General features: G+C 37.5%; 1 protein-coding gene across 1 annotated transcript; it reads right to left on the bottom strand.

Annotated features, from left to right (window-relative positions):
• Nucleotides 1-13,858: 13,858 nt before the first annotated feature.
• Nucleotides 13,859-25,470, bottom strand: LOC105038179 (pyruvate kinase 1, cytosolic). The gene is made up of 16 exons (XM_010913893.4): nucleotides 25,176-25,470; nucleotides 24,719-24,815; nucleotides 24,524-24,621; nucleotides 24,091-24,246; nucleotides 22,843-22,920; nucleotides 22,457-22,588; nucleotides 19,011-19,091; nucleotides 18,754-18,825; nucleotides 18,561-18,650; nucleotides 16,904-17,048; nucleotides 16,688-16,776; nucleotides 15,613-15,708; nucleotides 15,392-15,459; nucleotides 15,174-15,273; nucleotides 14,842-14,901; nucleotides 13,859-14,313 (listed from the first exon to the last, which is right to left on the bottom strand). The coding sequence occupies exons 1-16, from the start codon at nucleotides 25,242-25,244 to the stop codon at nucleotides 14,161-14,163; spliced, it is 1,584 nt and encodes a 527-aa protein (XP_010912195.1). The 5' UTR covers nucleotides 25,245-25,470; the 3' UTR covers nucleotides 13,859-14,160.
• Nucleotides 25,471-25,755: the final 285 nt, after the last annotated feature.

Here is a 25,755-nt window from a genome sequence, read left to right as displayed (position 1 = left end):
TCAAATCATGTATTCAATTAAATATTTATATATTTTTTATATAATTATATATTATAAAAATTATAAATTTATATATTATTTTCTTCTTTAGTATGAATAAGTATTATAAATTGATGATAATTATATTTTTATCAAAGATTAGTTTAGTAAAATATTATCCATCCTTTCTTTTATTCCTTTTATACCAAATAGAGGAAGGAATTATTGCGGCCAATCTCCTGTTGCGTTCGTTGCCAAAGAAGAGCACCTGCAAAAAAGTCCTCACCGACCAGAATTATGTCTGACGGGGATCCTTCAATGCTGAAATTAATAGAAAGTGGTGAACAGCAGATAAAAATTTTAAATAACAGAGTCTCAGTGCAGAAGTATCTTATCAATGTTGTTCGTTTATCTTTCTTTTATAGGTGATTCAGATGTAACCGTCGAGTACGTGGTCCTACCTTTTATGGCACTAAAGGGCAATTACCCCAATTATCGAGCCATAATCATAGAGTTAATGGAGTGTTTATGTCCACTAATGATCGTGACATGTAGTTGATAACTGTTTATAATTGTTAGACATGTGGGTTCCGCATATTTCGGTATATGTGATCGTGAAAAGTTAAGCTGACTATATGTCGGTAGTCGTGGAGATGCGAATGAGCATCGGTCAGTAACTTTGATATGCCGATGGTCATCGATCGGATATTAACTAAGTTATCGTGGTTATCCGTCGATGGTCGAAAATATCCGACTGTCGGTCGATCAACTGATTGTCAATTGGCATTTTATGTTTATGAGGTCGATCTAGAGTCGGAATCTGAGGTTGGTTGAATTATCCCAACAGTTGCCCCCCACTCTCAAGTCCAAGGTGGCCTGACGTGCATATTGCCACGTAGTCTGTTACATTGGACGAAAGTAGTTGTTACATCACGTGCTGCTTCGAGCTCTGATTCGACTGCTGGCATTAATAATTTTTGAAATATGAGAGGTCTCCAGCTATTTTATTGTTTCGATATCTACGAGATCATCATTGGGATGTCATTTCGGAAAAATAATTCGACGTCCAGAGAATCTGAACGATTTGAGTAAATATTGGCCACATGTCCAAACATCATTGGCTCTGAGCTGTTCGTGCGAATAATGGTGAGGTGGCGTGATCTAGGAGTAGATGCATCAAACTGTCCGATCAATGGTCGATCTTGATATCGCCATATATCAACATCTGAGGAGATCCTGATTTGACTAATTTCATTTAAACTGTTAAGGGGTCATATATATATAAAGTCACTTTCATCTGAATTTTACTTTTGTATTTATTGCTTTCTTCTGCAAGAGAAGGTTCTGCTACCCCAGTGTTAGGTGCTTCCGAGTTCTGTTTCTCGCGTCACCTTTGGCTCCAGGTCGAGTTATCCTTCCCTCTCTTAGGGTTTTCCTTCTTTTTGGATTTTTCTTCTTTTAAGGTTTCCATTTTCAATGGTAAGTAAGAAGGTTTCATCTTCTCGAGATAGTCGGTCAGGGAATCCGACCGACGATTCTCCTTCAGATCTGAAAATGAAAGTTTCTTTCTTATCCAGACTCAATGTTGAACGGCTCCGAAAATAATACCGTATCCCAGAGCAGTATCAGCTTTACGCTTCTGGTCCAGATGGTCGGGTGAACTCCCCTCCTCCAGATCAAGTCACATTTTATGTTGAGGACCTTAGGACTGATCTTCGATTTTTGATTTTCGATTTTGGAGTTTGTCCGAAATTTTCTTGACTATTGTAGTCTTTGTCTTGCTCAGCTGGCTCCGAATTCTATCCTGCTGATTATTAGTTTTGCTTTGTTATGTCGGCTTATCCTGACTGATCCTCATTCTTCTCTCTTTCGGTCTTTCTTCATCCTTTGTCCTCGTCCCAAGGCCAAGGATTGGTGATTTTTCAACCCGAGAAAAGGTATTTCTTTCATCTCCGATCTTCCATCGTCCATCCATGGATAGAAAAATCAATTTTTCTTTACTTCTTCTTCTCCTTGGGACTTTCCTTCGTGTTGGGACGATCCGAGAACTGGCCCTAACAAGAATAGTCGGGTGGAGACTGCTGATCGAGAAGACTTCTTCTGACTAAAAGATATAAAAGTTCCACCGCAGTGAGAGCTGATGATCGAACAAGCTCTCTACGATGTTGGACTTAGTTCAGTAACTTCCCTAGGTATAACATAGCTGGTCATTTCACTTTTTTCTTTTGTCTGTTTCTGAGTTTTATACTGATATTTTTGTTTTGCTTGAAGCTATGCAGACAAGGGAACGAGTGTCGGCCGCCGACATCCGCTCGTATGTTGCCAAGAAGAGGGCAGCGATCGATGCTGGATATTTTCGATCATCGAGAAGGAGTTGGGTTGAATCACCATCGGAACTAGCAAGGAAATCCGACATTCCGTCGGAGGCAGCTTTTGAGCCGATCCTAGCGTTGTCCCCGACAATGCTTCTTTCGTCTGAAGCACCGTCCACTGGAGTCGGGGCGGTGGGGGATGAAGAAGCCGTAGCATAACCATCAGTGGCTCCATCAGTGGGGGTTCGAGCTAGGTCGGAAGTCGCAGCTAAATCCGAGCAATCTGTGGCTATGCCAGCCATTCCTCTAGTGGAACGTTCTCGGGTGCAGTCAAGCACTGACTTTCCAGTGGTCTCAAGCATGCGACCGCCGATTGAAAATTGGGGGAAGGTGCCGGCTACTTCAACTGACGATGGATCGTCTGCGAGCCTTCCCACACTCTTCGACATCAGAATTTTTGAAGGTGAGTTGGCCTTGGCCAATCTGGCATTGGCCAGGCAACTCATTGGGGCTGCACTGCTCCCGACAGATAGGGAGAGCAGAAGGTATCGAACTGTATCCGAAATATTTTTTCTCTTTCTATCCGACGATACTTGGGATAATTTTTCGACATCCTTCATTTTTTTTTGACCCGACTTGACTTGTTTTCTGTTTTTAGTGGATGCACAATATGCATGCTTTAGAAAGCAGATATTGAAAGATTATCGACCTTCATCGGGTGTCGATGGATAAGGTGGCGACCATCACCACTGAAAAGATCACTGCCATCGAACAACTTCAGGCGGCAACTGAATGGGAGAAGAAGCTTCAGAAAGAAATCTCTCATATGACGACCGACCGATAATCCTCCAAAGTTGAACTTGAGTCGGCTCGTCAGAACATCATATCTCTTGAATCTCAGATCAGGAGCAAGAAGCACTCCATCCATCGACTCCGGAGAGAGAAGGATGGATGTATTGAAGAGCTGGAGGCAGAGCGCGGAAGGCATCGGCCACCATAGAAAGGCTAGCACTGGCGATGTTGAGTTGGCCTCCATAAGGGCTGAAGCTGAGTCAGTGAGGGATGTCTTGAGTCTGGCTGTCGAGAATTTTAAGAATTCAGAAGAATTCAAGGAAGAGATTCTTGAAGGCAGATTCGCCTCCTATTGTATCGGATACGAGGATGGCAGAGATGCAGTCGAAAAATTATATCCGGACTTGGACTTGAGCAGCATTGTTTCTTCTGGTTCGAGAGAAGAGGTTGCTGAAGAGGGCACCGCACCGATTGAAGAAGATGCGCCGACTGCACCAGAGCCTACTTTAACTACCGAAGCTGTACCGGAGCAGGAAGTTGAAGAAACCGACTAGTGATCGATGAAGTATTTTTTTTCTTTTGTAATTAGATAAATTTTATAATCGAATTTTGGTCCAATTTTGTAACTTTCTCTTCAATGAATGAAAAGAAAAAATTTTTAGATACAAACTCTCTTCTTTTTGTGTACTTTCAATATCGTAGAATCATAGTCGAACAATCGAATACCCATCGGTGAATTGGATATTCAATAATAACTATTGTAGAATTTATTCGTTAATCGAGTGTCAATCGACATACCTTACCTCTTAGGTATTTGGATAGACGGTGATAAGCCGAATATCTCTTGACTAACTGTAGTCAAATCAATATGTATAGATATTTTATAAATGGTAGTAAGCCAAATATCCTTCGACTGACCATAGTCAAGTCGGTGTATTTTTGATTCAACTGGAGTCAAATTGGCAAAATATTCTGCTTAGTTAAAACTAAGTCGACATAAGTAGTCATTCGACTATAGTCGATTTTTATAATGAAAAATTGAAATATAGTCGGTATGTCAGTTTTTACAGTGAAAAATCAAGATATAGTTAATAAAATTGATTGATTATTTATCGACCTGATGTCATTTTGTAGATGTAATTGATTGAACCTTTCATGATTCTAAATTTCAATGTTTCATTTTGAATATTGTACATATGAATAACTTTATTGAAAATATATCTTTAAATTATCGGCATTTCAAGTCCGAGGAATAGTTGTTCTATCAAGAGTTTTTAGCTGATATGCATTCAGTCAAAGTGTCTCAGTTATTCTATAAGGTTCTTCCTAATTTGGAGATAACTTCTCCTGATCCAAAAGTTTTGAAACTTCTGTCCTTCTTAGGATCGGATCTCTTGGACGGAAGACCTTTGGCTTCACTTTTGTATTATAATATCGGACTATTCTTTACCGATATGCTGCCATCCGAACTTGAGCTTGCTGTCGGACTTTCAAAAATAAGTTTAGATCGGCTCTCCGATATTCTGAATTGTTCCACTCATTGTATTGTTCCACCCTTGCTAATGATATTCCAATCTCAAGTAGGATCATTGCTTCTGTTCCATAGGCCATGTTGAACGGCGATTCTTCCATCGATATGTGAGGAGTTGTTCAATATGTCCATAAGACTGGATATAGTTTTTCCATCCAAAGATCTTTAGCTTCATTCAATCTAGTCTTGAGATCATGTAGGATTGTTCGGTTTGTTACTTCTACCTCATCGTTGGATTGTGGATGGCCGATTGATGTAAGTTTGTGCGCAATGTAAAATTTCGCACAAAATTTTGTAAAGTTCTTATTGTCAAATTGTAGGCCATTGTCAGTAATGATGGTGTGTGGTAGACCAAATCTGCATATGATTGACTCTAAATGAAGTCTTTCATCTTACTTTCAATGATTTGTACTAGAGGTTTAGCTTCCATCTATTTGGTGAAGTAATCAGTGGCAATCACTATGAACTTCTTTTGACCAGATGTCAGAGGAAAAGGACCAAATATGTCAATTTCTCACTGTGCGAAGGGTCATGGTGCAACAATTAATGTCAGCTGACTGGCCGATTGATGTTATATATTTGCATACTTCTGATATAGTTCACATCTTCAAACGAGTTTAGCTGCATCTTTTTTCATGGTAGACCAATAATATCTTTGTCGTAAGACTTTGTAAGCCAAAGATTTGCCCTTCAAGTAATTTCTATAAATTTCTTTATGAACTTCTTGGAGTGCATAGTCGGCATCTGTCGGTCTCAAACACTATAGTAAGAAAAGAGAAAATAACTTTTTATAAAGTTAGCCATTCATCAAAATATATTGCGAGGCCATCCATCTGAGTCGTTTGACTTCTGAAGGGTCTGTTGGTAGAGTTTCATCAGTCAAGTATTGGATGATCGAAACTATCTAGCTTGGCTCATTATTGACTTGTAGCACTTCTTCGACTTTATCGATGCTTGACTGTTTAAGACATTCGATGAATGTCCAATCCAGTAAGTTGAATGAAGTGGTTGCAAGTCAAAAAAATACATCGGCTTGAGCCTTTGCTCTTAGAATGTAAGACATCTCAAAATATTTTAGAGTCGATGTGAGATTTTTCACTTTCTAAAGATACTTCATCATAACGGGGTCTCGAACTTCAAACTCGTCCTTAATTTGTCCGATAATTAACTGTGAGTCGGTGAAGACCTTCAAATTGTCAATGTTAAGCTCTTTGGCAATCTTCAAGCCAGCTATGAAAGCTTCATACTCTACTTGATTATTTGAAGCTTTAAAATTAAATCGAATGATATATTCGGTTACAATCTCTTTGGAATTAGTGAGGATGAGACCGTCTCTACTGTCCTGTGCATTGGATGCTCCGTCAATGTGTAATATCCACACTGATGTTACGTCAGAATCAGGAGTTTCAACAGGTTTTATTTTATTGTTGGATTCATCCTTAGGATTATTGTTAGGTATGGTACATTCAGCGACGAAGTCGGCCAAAACCTGTGCCTTCATCGATGGACGTGGGCGATATTGAATATCAAACTCGTTGAGTTTTATTGTCCATTTTACCATTTGATCTGAAGTATCAGATCGGTATAAAATCGCTTTCAACGGCTGATCTGTCAAGACGACAATGGGATGTGTCTGGAAGTATGGATAAAGATGTTGTGATGATATGATTAGAGCATAGATCATTTTCTCGATCTTTGAATATTTTATTTCGGTATTATGAAGCACCTTGCTAGTGTAGTAAATGGGTCGTTGAATTCAATTTTCATCCTCTTGGACTAGTATCGAACAAACTACTTCTGTCGAAGTTGCCAAATAAAGATACAAAATTTTTTTCACTTTCGATTTTGTAAGTAGCGACAGAGATGTCAGATATCTTTTTAGATCTTCAAAGGACTGTCGGCATTCCTCTAACTATGAGAAGTTTTTTGCTTGTCTCAAGATCTTGAAGAAAGGCAAACATCTTTCTGCCGATCTTGAGATAAATCGACTGAGTGCGGTAATCCTTTCATTAAGTTGTTGTATCTCTTTCTTAGAGATTGGATGCTTCATATTGATGATAGCTTTTATTTTCTCGAGATTAGCTTTGATTCCTCATTGTGATATAAGAAATCCAAAAAATTTTTCAGAAGTTACTCCGAATGCACACTTGATTGGATTTAATTTTATCTGATATCGTCGAAGTATGCCGAAGGCTTCTTTCAAATTTCGAACATGATCAAAAGTTTGAGAGCTTTTCACTAGCATATCATCCACATAGACTTTTTTATTTCACTTGATCTATGCCTTGAATATTTTATTGACTAGCCGTTGATAAATAGCTTCGATATTTTTTAAATCGAATGGTATTACTTTGTAACAGTAGATACTTTTGTCGGTTATGAAGGCTGTGCTCTTCATCTTCGGATGCCATCCGAATCTGATTATAGCCCGCAAAGACGTCCATGAAGCTTAAGAGTCAGTGTCTTGAAGTCGCATCAACTAGCTGATCGATCTTCGATAAGAAAAAACTATCCTTCGGATAGGCTTCATTTAGATTTATATAGTCGATGCAAATTCTCCATTTCTTATTGGCCTTTCTCACCATCATTACATTGACGAGCTAATCGGGATAATTAGCTTCTCTGATGAAATTAGCCACGAGGAGCTTGTCGACTTCTTCGTCGATGATCTTCTATCTTTCAAGAGTAAAAGACCTTTTCTTTTATCTTACTGGCCTAACTTTTGGATCAATATTTAGCTGATGGGTTATTATCTCTGGAAGACTGTCTGGCATATCAGTAGCTGACCAAGCAAAAATATCGATATTTTCTCTTAGTAGATTTATTAGTTGTTGCCGCTCTAGATCAGGCAGCTGCGATCCAATTTGGATCGTCTTTTCAGGATCTTCTTCTTTTAGTGGGATGAAAATCAGTTGTTCAGCTGGTTTATCTCTTTATTCATTTTTTCTTTAGTCCATTTTATCGATGGACAAAGAGTTTTCAAATTATTTATTTTGTGTGGAGATGAGGAAGCAGCATCGAGCAAGCTGTTGATCTTCACGCATTTCTCCGACTCCATTTCTTATTGTGAATTGGACCAGCAAATGGTATGTTGAAACTACTGCTCTCAGGACATTAAGTCCAGGTTGTCCGAGCATGGCATTATAAATCGAGAAAACTCGGACGACTGTGAATGTCAAGAGAATAGTACTCTGTTGTGGATCTGTTTTTACAGTTAGTGAGAGAGTATTTTTTTTTTCCATAGTAACTGCATCTTCAGTGAAACCGACTAATGACGTCGAGACTCTCTTGAGTCGATCAGTCGGTAGTCACATTCAAAAGAAAATCGAGTAAAAAAGAATATCTATTGAGCTTTCATTATCTACTAGAATTCTTTTTATATCATAATTTACTATCATCATCGAGACAACGACAACATCATCATGGGTGGTTTGTATCCTCCGGACATCATCTTTCGAAAAAGAAATTACATTATCAAATCATCGTTTCTTTGTTTACTCTTCTTCGGAAGTTGCCTCCCGGTTCTTCTGTAGCCCCGAAATCATATTGATGACTCTCATCGTTGGTCAATTGTTGATCGTTTCCTCAGCTTGTGGCTGAGGCTGTCGGTCGGTGGGAGGTTAAGTCGGGCAATCTTATCAAAATTTTTTGAGGTAGCCTTGTCAAATCAGGGCCTCTAATTCGTTCTTGAGTTAGATGCACTGTTCGATATCATGTCCGTGATCACGATGAAACTGACAGTACTTCTTTCTGTCATGGCTCCCTGATGGTGCTTTCATTAATGGGAGGTGTCGAAGATACTTCTCTCCTTCGATCTCCATCAAGATCTGCACAGGAGAGTATAAAGAGGAGTATAGGAGTCATACCTGCCATAGCTATTCGACTTCAGACTCTGTTGTCAAGATGAAGCTCGCTTATTGGTAGTCGGTCTACTTGATTCGGTCGGAGCTCCATTTTTCTTTTGCTTCTTTTTCTGACTTTTTTCGTCTGTTTGGCACTAGTCAGAAGCACCCTCATCCATACAGATATACTTGTATGCACACTCTAAAAGTTCGACATAGGTCCGGAGAAGAGTCTTGTCTAGAGAATACATGAATCTGGATCCTCTTAGACTCCTCTTCATGATCGATATGGCCATATCTTCATTGAGGTCTCTGACTTCTAATGTGGTTGCATTGAAACGAGCCACAAAATCTTTGTCTCTGTCTCGTCCTGCTTAATGGAGAAGAGACTGTCTGATGTCTATGGCACTTTTCGGTTGATACTGAAGTGGGCCATGAAAGAATGTTCGAACTGCTTGAAGGAGTTAATACTCTTCAACTGAAGTTCAAAATATTAGGCTCGAGCAGCCTTCCGAATAGTTGCGGAAAGTCGATGCATAGGAGGGCGTCGGTTGCCGCTTGAATCATCATGAGAGCTTTATAGCTCTCTAAATGGTCGATTGCGTCAGTAGAGCCGTCGTATGGCTCCATCTGCGGTATCTTGAACCGAGACAGAATCGGTTCATCCAAGATGTGCTAGAAGTTGTAATCACTGAAAGATTTCTGACCTTCCATCTGAAGTCGAGCAAGTTGGCAGTCGATTTTCTTGAACTTGCGCTCGTAGTCGTCGAGTCACCGTTGTCAGAAAACTCTAAAGGTAGAACCTCCTGAAGAGCTTGAAGATGGAGAAGCAGAAGGCATACGCGGCCTCTTCCCCTTCCCGATATTATGTATACAAGAAGGAGAGGGAGAACGCCACGAAGCATGGGCGGCACGATGGGAGTGCCGAGAATACAGTTGCCCTTCTCGGAGAGAGTGTCGAGACGGTCGCCGCTCTGGAGATGAGGAGGGTGAATGTCGTGTAGGATGGTGGCTGTGCTTAGACGACACTGAATGAGCCACCGGCTCCTCCATCGATAGCTGCAGCTACTGCTGAGTTTGTTGTTGCTAGAGGCTTTGGACCGTCTCCATTAATACCTTCATTTGCTGCATTAATGCAATAATTTGTGTATTTATGGTGACCACAGGATACGAAGAGCCGGGCTCTGCCAATGGAGGTGGGGGAGGAACATCTTTCCGACAAAAAGACTGCCTCACCGATCCTGTTGATTGTTGAGCTCTAATTTTTACCATGATTGGTGCGTCAATCTGTTGCGGCCAATTTTCTGTTGCGTCCGTCGTCGGAGAAGAGTACCTGCAAAAGAAATCCTCACTGATCGAAATTATGTCTGGCAGGAACCCTCCGATGCTTAAGTCAGTGAAAAGTGATGAACAGCAGATAAAAAATTTGAATAGCAGAGTCTCAGCCCAGAAGTGTCTTACCAATGCTCTTTGTTTACCTTTCTTTTAGGTGATTCAGATATAATTGTCGAGCATGCGGTCTTACTTTTTATGGTACTAAAGAGAAATTATCCCAATTATTGGGCCATAATCATGGAGTTAATGGGGTGTTTATGCCCACTAATGATCGTGACATATAGTTGATAACCGTTTATAATGATTAGATATGTGGGTTCCGCACATTCCGATATTATGTAATCGTAGAAAGTTAAGCTGACTATATGTCGATAGTCGTGGAGATCCGAATAAGCATCGGTCGATAACTCTGATATGCCGATAATCATCGATTGGATATTACTTAGTTGTCGTGGTTGTTCGTCAATGGTCGAAAATAGCCGATCATCGGTCGGTCAACTGATTGTCAGTCGGTATATTATGTTTATGAGGTCGATCTAGAGTCAGAATAGGAGGTTGGTTGAATTATCCCAACAGAAATTATTTTTACCTATCCTTCTATGTTCCATTAAACATATAAGAGAATGGATAGAAAATTTATCCATTTTTCCTCCTTCATCCATCCTTTGTACAAACAAAGGATAAAAATTGTTTCAAGATAAAATAATTTTTTAACTAAAAAATTGTGGAGCTTTCAAGTCCCAAAAGTTATTCTAAAAATATAGAAGTGATTTGCTGTATGTTTGGTTGACAAATCCAAAAATTAATTTTAAATAACAAAATAATGAAAAAAATAAATATCTAAAATGATTCTAAAATTATTTAGATATAAAATAAATAAATATCATGATAAAATAAATTTAATAAAAAAATTTTAACATATTTTTTGAAATATAGCTAATATTAAAAAATAAAATAAAATTAGCTAAATAATTGTAAAACATGTTTAATCAAAAGAATATATTCCAATACTTATCTATTTATTAACAAATCATGTATTCTATCACATACTTGAACCATGAAGCTATCATCTCGTGCCACAATATTTGGTACAGGCCCTTATATAATGTCCTCATGCTTAAGATCACCCACGACAAATAGGGTGAAGGATGATCTCTGCTATCCAAAAACTAATAAAGAGAAGGATAAATGTGATCTTTACTATTCAAAAAAAAATTGAAAACCAGATAGAGAAAAGGATGAACGGTAGGGCGGTGCAGGTTTCGTTATCCAGAGTCCTAATGCTAGGTTATTGACTCCAAAAAGATCTTATCTTGTTGAGCCTTTGGTCCTGGGAGCTGAGCTGTATGCCGTCTGAGTAGATATCATCTACGCCAGGTAGAAGCTGCAGACAGAGATGATCTTCATTGAGGATGATTCTGCTACTATCATTGGCTGGATCTGAAGTAACTCGAAGCAGCTGGAGGCACATCCTCTCTTTTGAGATATTTGAATTATGCTTTATCACTCTGCTGCAATGTAAATTCGGTATGTTTACTAAGAGGCAAATAATGCAGTAGATTAGGTTGTATTTATCACGGAGCACTCTGGAGACAGGGGGATCTTTGCTCGATCGGTTTGTAGGATATTTTATATCTTGATTTGATGAGTTGCTCTCATTCCAAAGTGATATGACCGTCCGTTTGTTCTAAAAGAAAATGATGAACGTGATCTCTGCTATTAAAATATTTCAAGAAAAAGGATGTCAAAAGACATCGAGAGGAGGCGAATACGTTTGTAAGTCAAGAAAAAGTAGATCATGCAAAGAATTTCGAAGGATAGCATACTGTTTGCTTAAAAAAATAACTTTCCATAAATATGATATTCGGCTTGCGGAATCACACCTATTGAAAGCGGAAGAAGGTTAACTTCAAGTAGACCACATTTTAAGAAATTTTCGATGCAATCAAAAATTACTTTTGAATTATAATCAAATATTAAAATTTTATTTTTAAATTTAAAATCATTTTTAATGAGTACAAACGTCCTCCAAACATGTAGTACATTGGCTTTGGTTTCTAAAATTAAATCTCAAGATTTATTGAACCGGATTGGATTTATATAGAATTTATATCCAAAAACCTGATTGGATAATACGCATAGATTTGTGTGTACTTGCATTTACATAACTATATATGCACATACATATTCAAATATACGTATATTTATGAATAACTATCCTCTTGTATGTACAATTTTTATATTTTTGTATATCATTATTTTTTTAATATTGCACAATTCATGACATAATATTAGAGTTCATTAATAATTTTCAAAAACAGTTCAAAAATATAGTAAAATAATTTATTATATACTTATTTTTTATCCAAAATAGATCCAATTCCCCTAGATCCAGCACCAGTTATCGGTACAAAGTTTTTTCTGATTTAAATTTGAGTTTGGATATTAAAAAAAAAAAATGGATTTGGATGTGAATATAATCAACCACCGACACCCTTAATTAGAGAGAGCAACAAGCCAAACTCCTTTATGGCTCGTTCAGGTAATGGTTCGAGCCTGGCTGGGCACATTTAAGTAGGTGTGTCACGGCATCAATCGAGATGGGGTCTAAGATTTGAGGTTACAACTTGGTAATATCATTCAAGTGTTTTCCGTACTAAGAACAACTAACCAAACATTGTAACTTGAGTTACACGAGCCAATATTATATTTATGTACGATAACTGCAACTACTATAACGATACTAGCCAGCTAGCCTAGTTCAAAATGAACAATAGAAATACCACCGCCATTATGCTCATCACACATATATTGTCAATATGTAATGTGCTACAAAAGCTAATCACCATTCAATTTAGTAGTCCCAATATGATTGGCCTGATTGACACCAGCAATTCGCCCGTGTACCATACCAATCTCCGCTCAGCCTAGTGATCTGACAGGCAAGTGGTAGCATACTCGCATTTATACAAAACATCCATATTTTTCACCCTGCCTCCACTAATATTGAGAACAAATAAGCATCTAATTAGATCAATAAGAGAAATCCCATACTCCTATGGATCTAAAACCACTTATAAAGTACAATCTCTCCACACCATAACTTAAGCACCTATCAATCAATGTACCGATGCATGCAAATGCCATTCGCATGGGCCACCAAATGCATATCACCTACGAGATAAAACATGTGGGGAGGGAGGATTTGGCATGAGGTGGTAACTCCAAAATTCACACTGACATATATGAAGAAAATGAAATGAATAGTCGTCCAGTGATTCTAAATCAACCCCTCCTTAAATCAACCCCACCTTAAATAATGAAAACCCATACTTCAAAAATAAGTATTCAAGATTACTCCACAATATCCACCTAGAATTAAAATTTGAAAACAAAAATATCCCTCAACCTGACTATAAACATTAGTTTATCAATATACCCTTAATATATTACATCAACTTTACATATATTATATTATATTATTAATCATATTATTGACATATTATTATTCACTTATAATTTTAAATTATAATAAAAATATATTATTATATTTTGTATTTATATTATGAAATTATTTATGTACTACTACATTTTCATCATCCAAATAAATATTAACATTAGAATAATAATATGTTATACATATAAATGAACCTAATAATTCTATAATAATAATTAATATTTTTTTAAAAATCTCTAATTTATAAAATTAATAAATATATTTTTATAAAATATCTCTCAAATATTTTTAATATTATATCATCAATGACTTCAGATTTCTAGACAAATTAATGATGAGCACCCAGAAAAAACCTATCAAACACGATGATTTCAAAACAATCATGAATCGAATAAGTCTAAAATAAGATTATCAATGATCTAAGATCACTTGATGATCCCTTTTGGACCGCATGAATTCAATAGACTCGAATAAAACACCACCCTGAACAAAGATTTCAGAAGCCCTAAGGTGTCAAATCGAAGTCGATGAGATGGCATGTTGAATGTCCTGATCTCACCATCCAGTACCACCGGCACATGTAGCGCACAACATAACCTGCCCCCCTCACTTATGCAATGCGGTGACCTCGCATGAGGTACCAAGCCCATATTTATTCAAAAACAAACATCATAGCAATTCTCTAAGATTGCAAACAGCCATTAATTGCGTCCTATACCGCTATCACTCTACACATGACAGAGACTCAACATGCAATTTGAAGATTGTGACCAACTCCAGATATTGTTGGCTGTATTAACAGCTTTAACTGGAGCAAGAATCGCCTCAGTATCCACTCAATAAATTATAGGTATCTCAGCAAGCTCTCCTAGGAACTTGACCATCATGCCGGAATTACAAAAAAGCAACTGTTCAATCCTCTAACTCGATAATCTTGACCACCGAAGCATCCCCGACCTTCTGGCAGACGACAACTCGATCATGTGACTTTATCACCCCAGAGGCCTTGCCGTGATCAAGAGCAACCTTCAGAACAGACTCATTGGTAGCACTTGTAGACTCAGCCTGCAGAAGCACAAATAAAACATCAGACCTCCACCTGATGACAAGAATATGCACAACCCCAGGCGTATAATGTGCTTATAAGAGAAAAAAGAGCCATCAATGAGCAGACCTGTTTCTTTCAAAAAGTAACAAGAATAATTAATATTTAGAAAGAGAGACAAGCGAACGTTTAGTCTGGAGCAGAATCAAGCATCCCACGTGCATGCAGCTCTAAGAAATCCATAAATTTGAACTGTTATGATCCATGGTTAAACCAGTTTGCAGATGATGTTGGATAATCCATCTACCACTTCCACCTTTGGTTGAACAACCTTTTTAACTAGTGTTATTTGCTAGCAGTTAGAAATCTTATTTTCTGTTGTCTTAGGTGCATTAAAATTATTATCTACAACCATGATGTGATACAATAGACACTGGAACTTTTTTTACATAGAATTAGCAACCTGACGAGAGAAAATTGTACTAATTTCAAAGCACTGAAATTAGTAAAATAAATAAAACTTATAAAACGGAAAAAGATATACTTACGGGATGTCGAGGATCAGCAAGCATGGGAAAAAGGCCACGGACTATAAGTGATTGCCTAGCCTGCCCATAACATAAGCATTCACCAATTTGGGTAATTAGATACGACGCATCGAAAAGCCTTGAATAAACAAACATCTATTAAAATGTGATGGAAGGAATAAGGAATAAAACAAGCTCACTGTCAGCTTCTTAACACCACTATGTTAAGCTCATATCCACAAAAAAGAATGAAACCATAATGATAGAAAAAGAGTAGAAAACAGCATCCTCCTCCAACAACTCACTTGCATGATCCAGCATAAATATTAAAGAACTGAAGAAAGCCCACTTACCTCAAAAGCCCCAGTGAAACTCCATCGAAGTTGGTTTGTTTTGAGCCGTGGGATAACGACTGATAATACAGGCATGGTAGGCCTATACTTTGCAATTAATCTGCACAATATGAAACGTATTAGAAGACCTCGTGAACGTATGTGGAAGGAAAAAATCAACATGCATCACTGAACTAACAAAAAGTAGACCAAATATGTAGTTTGTATAACTACAGTACCTTGCAGCTCTTCCCGATGAAGTAAAGCAAATAATAACAGAAGCCTTAACCTTGATAGCAGCACGTACCTAGAAAAGATCATGATAGCAAACTTATTAAACAACACTTCCAGTTAAAAAATCATTCTTATTGTCTCTAATTTCTAAACTAAACGTATATTAGAAGAAAGATACTCTGAAGTTAAATGGTAGTCAAATAAGGTTGGTTAAGGGGCAACATACGGCAGATGAAGCAATAGACTCCAGGTGGGTCATTGGTTCACCAACATATTTCACGGTCTTCTTAAAGTACAAATCCTGGTTGAAAACCTTCTCAGCCTGCAAAGCAGATTTTACAATGAACAAAAATGCAACAAAATAGAAATACGCAAAAAGCCAAAGCAATTATTTAAAATGCAGAATCAGGGAGAGGATACGAGCGTGGCCCTAGCAATCACAACCACCAGGGAGCATGTGGCGCTTTATTAAAAATATTTCACACAATACAATTAAAAAATACATAAATAATTTCATAAAAGAAGAGGTTAGTTTTCTGCCAACTTCTTATGGTGATTTAATCCTCCATTCATGATATCCATAACTTGGTTGACACATCCCAGCCTGCCTTATCATAACCATATAAAGGTTCTTCCAATCTCTACTCCATTCAACACATACCTCACCTTCTATGACCCTATTGAATAGGCTACCAAACCTTCAATGGACTATAATATACATCTCTCTCTCTCTCTCTCTCTCTCTCTCTCCCTCCCTCCCTGTGTGTGTGTCCTGTAAGGACTATATGTCCGTCTGTCTCTGGGTGTCCTGTAACAGACTATATGTCGGTTGGTCGTGCACTTCATCTAACCATGGCATAATCATTGTTTTTCTAAAATATTTAGACACCAAAAGTTGATCAGCTCACTTAGCAAGTGAAATGCAAACCTAAATTGAAGATGTTAAAGAATTAAGGATCCCATATCTGTTATAAAAATCATCACAACAAAAGAAGCAACAAAAAACTGATGTTTTATTAAAATAAAAAAAATAATTAAAAAAAAACACTTTGTGCCAAGTTTATAAGCTGAGCCAAACTTTATGCAAATAGAGGAGATTAGCTACAACTCTACATGCAAGATAGTTACAGCAGAAAAACCTTGGCACAATTATTCAATTGGCATGACAAATCGTTTTGCATCTAGTCCCTATCAATTTCCATCAAAACAAAAAATTTTACAATACCTTCCTCACAACCGAAGCATTAAAGACCCAAACCTCAACAAAGATCTAACACTAGTGAGCATTAGCAAAGACTGACCTCTGCACAAATTTTACCCACAATTGAAATAGTCTCAACAGGATATAACCCCCGAAGAGTTTCAGCACCTAACAGAATTGCATCACTTCCTGAAACAAATCAAGACTGACAATGAAAACCGCAAGTTCTTCATGATACAATTAAGACATAAATTTGTATTGTGGAATAACAAAATTAATAATACAGAAATCAAAATCTTATAGCAACATAATTCACCATCAAGTACTGCATTAGCTACATCAGTTGCTTCTGCACGAGTTGGTCTCAGGTTGTCAGTCATACTGTCCACCACACGAGTAACCACAGCAGGCTTACCAGCCATGTTACATTTGTAGACAGCAGCTTTTTGAAATAAAAACACCTGCAAACAATATGTGAAGATCACGTTATTAGGTTTAGATACTTTATGATTAAAAGGCTCACGTTCCATTGTACCAAAGTAAAGAGAATTGGCAACACACAGCAAAACAAGAATCAAGAATGACCACAGTCACATAGTTTGACAAATTCAAAAATTATCAGTCTTGCAAATCTTTTCAGAAAAGTTTTCTTACCCCACAAATTGTGTTCAGAAGTCTATCAGGATTCTAAAAATTCTCTTGAATTTCATTTTTCTTCTTTTCTTTTTCGTTGTTGCTTTTATAAGATATTCTGACTCAATTTATCTCTAATATCTGCTGGACAAAAATAATTTACCCCATTCCAGGTCACATCAAATCCTGACTATGTGGCTGTTCTTTGATTAGAGTGGTCTGTCCTACAATCTAGAAAAATTCCCTTCAATGAGTTTCCTAAAATTTCCAAATGAGTAACCACAACAAGCACCATGAGTAACCTTTGCCATATTCAAAACTCAGCTTTTCTTTCTCCATGTTCTCACCTGTGTTCACATTCTCAAGCAACTTTCATTAAAGGTTCTGACAGGACCATATTTTATATGTTAAAGTAGCAAAAGAAAAAATATATCTAACTGACTTGGAAGTAATGGCAGCATATTACACGGAAAGTGAAAAATTTTAGTTTGGTTATACACATTGATGAATTGTCAAGATCCACATATTTTCCCTGGGAAGGAGACAGATTTCTCCACTGCCATATCATCTTAACTCAAGTTTATTCACAATCAGTATGCCAAAGAATTGTTTTCACATGCAAAGAAGGTAACTCACATATATGTGACAGGATTCAGGGAATAAAAATACAAACCACAGAATGTCATGTATTGCAATACAACTTCTCAGGACAAGAATTCCCATGTATCATGTCGAGCATGATCCACTTGGAACACTATAAGCATGTGTTAAAAGTGGCACATGCTCTCATTGCTGGCCCCCAGTTGCAAGACTAACATAAAAATTTGTCACCATCCATACACTGTTACAGCCATGCTCATATCTTGTTGACATTAAGATATGCCTAGATGAATGCGCAACCATGTGTTTATTTCTTCATGCAGTGTAAGTGTCCTAATCATATGGGATGATGATTGTTTATTATGCCACTAGTGTCCTTGAGAATATATAGAAAACCACAAGCATGTCAAACACGATGAGCAAACTTCTTATGCATGCACCAAAAAAAACTTAAATCTGTCTGCAGTGGTATCTTTACAGAACATAACAAAGAAGATTAGGATATTAGCTATTATCAACACAAACCCAGTTACATGAAATTCATTCAAGTAATTCCATTTAGCCTAATTTGATGTCAAATAAATAAAAGTGTCATTCATAACCAAGATTCAAATGACCGAGCTTGCTAAAAAAAATCATTCTTTACAGGGATTCCTTTTTAGTATATTTATTTGCATCAACAAAGAATAAATAATAATGCATGCATCCCTTCTTATTGAAGCTAAGTTGGGATTATCAACCTTCTCAGGTGGGAGATCTATTCCCAGATTGCCCCGTGAAAGAATAATGCCATCTGCTTCTTGTAGAATCTCATCAAAGTGGGTTAGGCCCTGCAAGAAAATAAGTAACAGAGAATCACTTAATTGAAATGAAAAAAAAATGGGAGAAAAATAAAGAGAGAAGAGAAAGAAAAACTAGTTCAGATAAATACACCTCTACGTTTTCAATTTTTGCAAATATCTGGGTTTGATTAAGATCACCCAACTTCGAGAGGAACGCTCGTGCCTGCACCCGAATAACAGACCCCCACCCCAAAAAATACATAAATAAATAAATAAAAATTCTGGAAAAGGAAGCAAACAAAAATCTGAGCATCAAGTATAGAGCAAATACAAATTGCAATAAAAAGACAACTGCATCAATTCAATCAGAGGAAAAGACAAAAAGAAACCAATACAAGATGTCCTTACATGTCGAACATCTTCTGCATGTCTTGTGTAAGATAATGAGAGGAAGTCAATTTTGTTTCGAACACCCCATGTACTAATAACCTGAAATTATTAACAACACATCAAATGAATTAAACACTGCTGAAATTTTTTTAAAAAAGGAGAAAATATTATAATTTATCTGATGATTAAGTATGATCATATACATATATGCATGCATACAGGAGCCGGCAAACATACATACGTACATACGTACATACAGAAGCAAATATTAGTAATTGCAGAAAGTGCACCTAACTTGTTACATGCCATTCTCTTTGTTTGGCATAGTTCAGTTAGCATACTTGGCTTAGGATGATGAATACTATAGGATATAATTATTTGATATTTTGGAAAAGATAAGATCACTTAAGCATTAAAAAGTCAAAAAAAAAAAAATCAAGAAAACCCTTGGCAATAAACCAAAACATTAATATATGTAGACATGGGGAGTAATGTCAATAAATGGAATATGCTTCCGATGCAAGACAATTTTGACTCAAATAGGTTCGTCATATAGCTTAGATTATTAGAAGAGTGATTGACAAGATGGCTGAAATGCCATTGACCAACCAGCAACCAAACCAACAACCCAGGTGTCATGACTACGATGAATTCAGCATTTATAGACAACATACAAATCATCAAGATTGAGGAGCCTGTGTGCATGGCTATAAGCATTACATTAAACCCTCTAATTTGGCATTATGTACCTGGATAAGCCAACTAAGGGGGATTGCCATGAAATAGAGGTGGTCAATTTTGACTCAAAATGGTTGATATATGGCTTTATTTAAGAGAATCAGATGCGTGATTGACAAGATGACTGAAAGGCCTCGAACAACCAGCAACCAAACCAACAATCCTTGTGTCATCTCTATGGGTTCAGCATTTATAAACATGGTATGAACCATCAAGGTTTGAGGAGACTGTAAGAAAGGATATAGACAGTAAATTGAACAATTTGGCATGATGTACCTAGATAAGCCAACAAAGAGGGGTTGCCATGAAATATAGAAGGTCAATTGTGACTAATAGGACTTCAACTTACTGTTATGCTATTTAACATTAACAAAGCACGGGTTCCACTAGTTCCAAACATATACATATATAGAGAGATAGACTTGGCCACACTCCAATGGATCTCCACTCAGTTCCAATCTGGTCTAGATTAGATAATAGGGGCTCCGCATCAATGATCCGAGCTATTAGATATGGTCTACCATCTCTAAAATGCTATCATAGAGACCCCTAGCCAATGCATTGAATGGTCAAAAAAAAAACATGTATTAATTCATGTTATTTGTAGTAATTGCAGAAAGTGCACCTAACTTGTTACATGCCATTTTCTTTGTTTGGCATAGTTCAGTTAGCATACTTGGCTTAGGATGACGAATACTATAGGATATAATTATTTGATATTTTGGAAAAGATAAGATCACTTCAGCATTAAAAAGTCAAACAAAAAAAAAATCAAGAAAACCCTTGGCAATAAACCAAAACAATAATATATGTAGACATGGGGAGTAATGTCAATAAATGGAATATGCTCCGACGCAAGTCAATTTTGACTCAAATAGGTTCGTCATATAGCTTAGATTATTAGAAGAGTGATTGACAAGATGGCTGAAATGCCAATGACCAACCAGCAACCAAACCAACAACCCAGGTGTCATGACTATGAATTCAGCATTTATAGACAACATACAAATCATCAAGATTGAGGAGCCTGTGTGCATGGCTATAAGCATTACATTAAACCCTCTAATTTGGCATTATGTACCTGGATAAGCCAACTAAGGGGGATTGACATGAAATAGAGGTGGTCAATTTTGACTCAAAATGGTTGATATATGGCTTTATTTAAGAGAATCAGAAGCGTGATTGAAAAGATGACTGAAAGGCCTCGAACAACCAGCAACCAAACCAACAATCCTTGTGTCATCTCTATGGGTTCAGCATTTATAAACATGGTATGAACCATCAAGGTTTGAGGAGACTGTAAGAAAGGATATAGACAGTAAATTGAACAATTTGGCATGATGTACCTAGATAAGCCAACAAAGAGGGGTTGCCATGAAATATAGAAGGTCAATTGTGACTAATAGGACTTCAACTTACTGTTATGCTATTTAACATTAACAAAGCACGGGTTCCACTAGTTCCAAACATATACATATATAGAGAGATAGACTTGGCCACACTCAAATGGATCTCCACTCAGTTCCAATCTGGTCTAGATTAGATAATAGGGGCTCCGCATCAATGATCCGAGCTATTAGATATGGTCTACCATCTCTAAAATGCTATCATAGAGACCCCTAGCCAATGCATTGAATGGTCAAAAAAAAAACATGTATTAATTCATGTTATTTTAATTGTCTATTTTGCACCACTCGATGCATAGACTAGGGGTATCCAGCTCACATGATATTTGGTGTGCAAGCAATTTGGAGGGTTTGGAAGTAGTGGATCATATCCACTAGCTCAAACCATCAATGTAGGACCCTCATCATCAAATATAGACAAAAACAACCAAAATCTTTTACCCATATGAATTATATGTGCAAGAACCACAAAAGATCTAAGGTTCCTTATTCTGTTTGTTGATTTCTGTTCTTTAGAGCACAGATCAAACCTATAGCACGTGGCAAACCTAAAAGTCACATTGTTAGATGGATGCAGAATCATGGAAAGCCTTTGTTCTTTTTAGCAAGAAAACCTTGGTGATGCAAGAGAGAGAGAGAGAGAGAGAGAGAGAGAGAGAGAGAGAGAGAGAGAATAGCCAATTATGGCCATCGGAGGGAGGGGAGGGCTTTGTTACACTTTCATTTCCTCCTTTTTCAAAGTTGGAAAATCCAGGCCACCCTTTTTCTTATAGGATGGCCTTCATGATCAATGTTTTCCAGTCACTATAATACATATATGGCATATATAATTAAACATCAAGCCATTTCATTGTTTACAATTAGGAAAGCATCATATATGTTTAGATCTATTAACAAGCTAGACACAGAAGAAGATTTGCCATACCAGTGCATACCACCCTATACCAGGCTTAACACCTCATATTGGCTATACCATACAGTACAGACACTGAACCAAAACTTATATGGGAGGTGTACCAATTCTCAATATGCCGAACTGACCCCCATATTGGATATACCGATATTATATTAGCATGGTGATATAGGTATAGGATCCAATCCAAAGATTGTGAACCTTGGTATGGACACTACATTTTAAGTTTCAACAATCCATATATATCAGTCCAAGGAACAAGATCATGTGTATAGATGCTCAAAAAATAATGTTCAAAGAATCACGTCAAAAAATGTGGATTTAAGTAGATATGCAAGGCCACAAAACATACTGTTGCACTAAAAGAAAATGTACATATATATCATGTAAAAAAATATATCACTTACATGCTTGTCAGCATCAGAAAGTGTAGGCAAATCAATGTGGATCTGCGAGATGTGCAACGTGAATAGAGATCCAGCCAGAGTAGCAGTGTTTTTTATCACACAAACAACATCATCACCTTTCAATTCAGATACCTACATCATGAAGCACCAGGGCTTTCTTAAGAATGCAAATAAATACAAAAACAATATAGATCAAGTTGGTGATAATTTCAAGTCATGCACTGAGTCAGCAAATCAAATCAATTCCCCTCTACGCTGGTGGGTGAAGATGGAAATTTTAGTAAACCATGTTAGTCCATGAGCACAATCAACCAAGGGAGGCACTGTTTGGGTCAGCTAATCACTATGTTAAGAAATCAGATCAGCTAAGTTTACCAAAGTCATACCTCCAACCAGACAGAAGTAGTTTCACTTCCAGTAAACAAGTATTGACCGATGAATATTGTGTCTCCTGGCTTCACAGCCTGCAATTAAAATATTAAAATTATTAAACATAGAGAAAAATGGAAATTGAAGTACAAACTACAGTTATATTGTCTGGTAATTCCAATGCATACATTTTAGGTTGAACTTCATGGTGATGTAGCAACCTAAATGATTTTTTTTGGTCATGCTGGACTATATAATCAAGAAATGATAGACATAATAACTCATTGAAAAAAAATAAAAATAACAATAAAAATGCAGGTAAGCAGATGAGGTAATGTGATATCAAGTAACATGCCTACAATGGGCAGGTGAGGTTTGAGAAATTGCCAACAGCAATATAAATGTACAAACATATAGTAACAATGAGAATGTAAGTACACATTTGCATCTCAATAATGTGTCGCAAGACCACAGAAAATGAAGATAAAATTTTGAAGATACTGAACTGAACTACATACTGCCATGGATAAGGAAAGCAAGAAATTTATTATGATGCCATAAATGAGCATACTTCTTTCTTTTACACTCTTAAAAAACCATCATTTCTATCCTAACATTTAACGTCATTTTGATGCTAACTGCAATCTTTTTTTAAGACTAGTGCCTCTTGCATTTCCTTCTAGAGTGGCTGTTTTTGTCCAACTTTCTTGCATTTTTCATATTTTACTCATTATATTGTTTCAAGAATACGTTGTCCATATATGATACTAATCATGAGAATCACCATCATGAGACAAAAAATACTCACCCTTGCATTTCTATTTTTCTAAAATTTAAAGGACAACTTCCTCGTAGAACAGACTTTTGACAAATAATTTGGGCTCTTTAAGTAATGAATTATGCCTTAAAGATGAATGTAATTCCCTCTATCAGAACCTTCACCAATATGGGAACTTCAAAGGATTGCTCCCCGGATTCATAAGCTTAAATTGTGCAATGACAAAGATTTCTAATTAGCTATCTAAATTGTGTAAGTGGCATGTCTAATAGAATAAAAAAGGAAAGGATTCGAGTACATATCTTGAATTCGTACAAAATGCATAGATGAAAAGGCATACGTATCAGGGTTGAAATATAACAATTTCATCCAGACAAGCACATTAAATTAGCTCAAGACTCGTGCAAATGCAAAAGATGTTTGTGACATCCATGGTGCATCCTAAAACGTAGGAAGAGGCAATATTTTCAGGATGACCATTGCTTGCCTTTGATAGTCCGCTGAAATTAATTGGCAACAACTCTGAGGAGGCGTCTTGCTCTTGGTCGGGGGTCAAAACAACAAATGCATCTGCCTCAAGTGAAATTGCTCGTTCACTTCTATTGACAACCTGCAGCTCTGGACCCACCGTATCCAGCATGACCTAGAAAAGGAGGCAAAATTCAGTCAATTAAAATCATATCATCTATGGAAAGAACATGACACCATAGACAAATGGTAAACATCAAACTCGGATTTAGTTGAGCCTCTGACCCAGATAACTAGCAGAAAAATGAATTTAAAAGGACAGAGGATTAATTTCTAACTGAAAACTCAAGAAAACGAAAGGGTAGCAGCAGGTAAGAGATCTCCCAGAACATAACTTGCAACCGGGTAGCTGGACTTAATAATTGTTGGGTAGCTGATAATAATAAACTTACCGCGCATAGCTTTTTGGTGCTTTTGACAGCCATTTTGAGATTTTCCAGAGTCTCCTGGTGATAATCAACGTCCCCCCATGAAAAGTCAAAGCGAGCCACTGCCACAAGAAGTTTTAAATAAATAATTGTAAGAGAGAGAGATAAAAAGAACCATCAGAAAATAGGAAGGATATATATAATCTAAGAGGAAGTTACCGGACATCCCAGCCTTGAGGCAGGCAGAGATCACCTCGACGGTTCGGGACTTGGGGCCGAGCGTCCCCACGATCTTGGTCATCGCAGGGAAGAAGCTCTGCAGAACCAGAAAAATCAAAGATTAGCGACTGAAATAGCGTACGATCCGATCTTTCACCCAGATTTTGCCTCACTTTTCTTCCTTTGAAAGCCGGGCATCAAAATAGAACCACCCCAACAAACGAGGATCTATATATCTTTATACAAGGAAAAAAAAGCAAAAAATCCTCCGTTTTTCGCAAAAAAAAAAATTCCTGGACATGTTTTCCTGAAACTCGATGTGCTGTTTCCAGATCCACATCCATGTGGAAAGGCCAAATTCTTCCGGTCTTTTTAGGGAAAAAAAAGGGGGAATCATGGTCGAGGAAAGGGAGGAGGAGGCGGAGGAGGGGTAAGAGGCGGGGCTAATAGAACATACGGGTTTGGATGGCTCCAGGATGGAAGCCATCCTGATGGGTTCTTCGAGTAGCAGGTGAGTCGAATGCATCTTGTGCTTCCTCGCTTCGGCTTCGCTCTCCGATCAGGCGGATGGATGGTAAAGAGCGACCCCCACAAAACCCTCGTTTCGACCAAGAGCAGGAGAGAGAAGGGAGCCGGCTCGGCAGATGCTCTATCTTGCTTTGCTTTTCTCTGCCCCTGTCTATTTATTCATTGACAGCGATGATGCCTTTTCCCGATCGGTGTCGCCGTGTCGGTCTCCTCGTATCGGTCCCAAATCACCGTTAGTTATAGAATTAATTAGCCCTGGTTTTTATAAAAAAATAATGTAGCTACATATCGGTCAAGGGCACATCATATTTCCGTGCCGTCTACAGCCCCGGGACGTCTTAATGAATAATAAATGGGTTTGGAGCCGTGCTCCGTACCGGTAGCTGCGTGCATCATCATACAGAGGCCCAAGGGAACTAGACCCGTGGGCGCAGACGGCCAAAAACCGGGGCCGCTGCCGTCACCGCCCTGGAACCCCGGGCTTCGGGTTGTATCTGTCGCGCGAAGGA

This window comes from Elaeis guineensis, chromosome 1 (assembly GCF_000442705.2).
Source record: "Elaeis guineensis isolate ETL-2024a chromosome 1, EG11, whole genome shotgun sequence".
In the NCBI taxonomy this organism is placed as follows: Eukaryota; Viridiplantae; Streptophyta; class Magnoliopsida; order Arecales; family Arecaceae; genus Elaeis; species Elaeis guineensis.
The sequence above is the reverse complement of the archived record's forward strand: the minus strand, read 5'-3'. Positions and strand labels throughout refer to the sequence as shown.

What these genes read in the sequence shown, in the direction of transcription:
- LOC105038179 (XM_010913893.4), bottom strand. Translation starts at nt 25,244, where the DNA reads ATGCATTCGACTCACCTGCTACTCGAAGAACCCATCAGGATGGCTTCC. An exon ending in TCCTGGAGCCATCCAAACCC is followed by an intron (nt 24,816 to 25,175) that starts GTATGTTCTATT and finishes CTGGTTCTGCAG; the next exon opens with AGCTTCTTCCCTGCGATGAC. An exon ending in TAGATCTCCCACCTGAGAAG is followed by an intron (nt 17,049 to 18,560) that starts GTTGATAATCCC and finishes TATTGTTTGCAG; the next exon opens with GTGTTTTTATTTCAAAAAGC.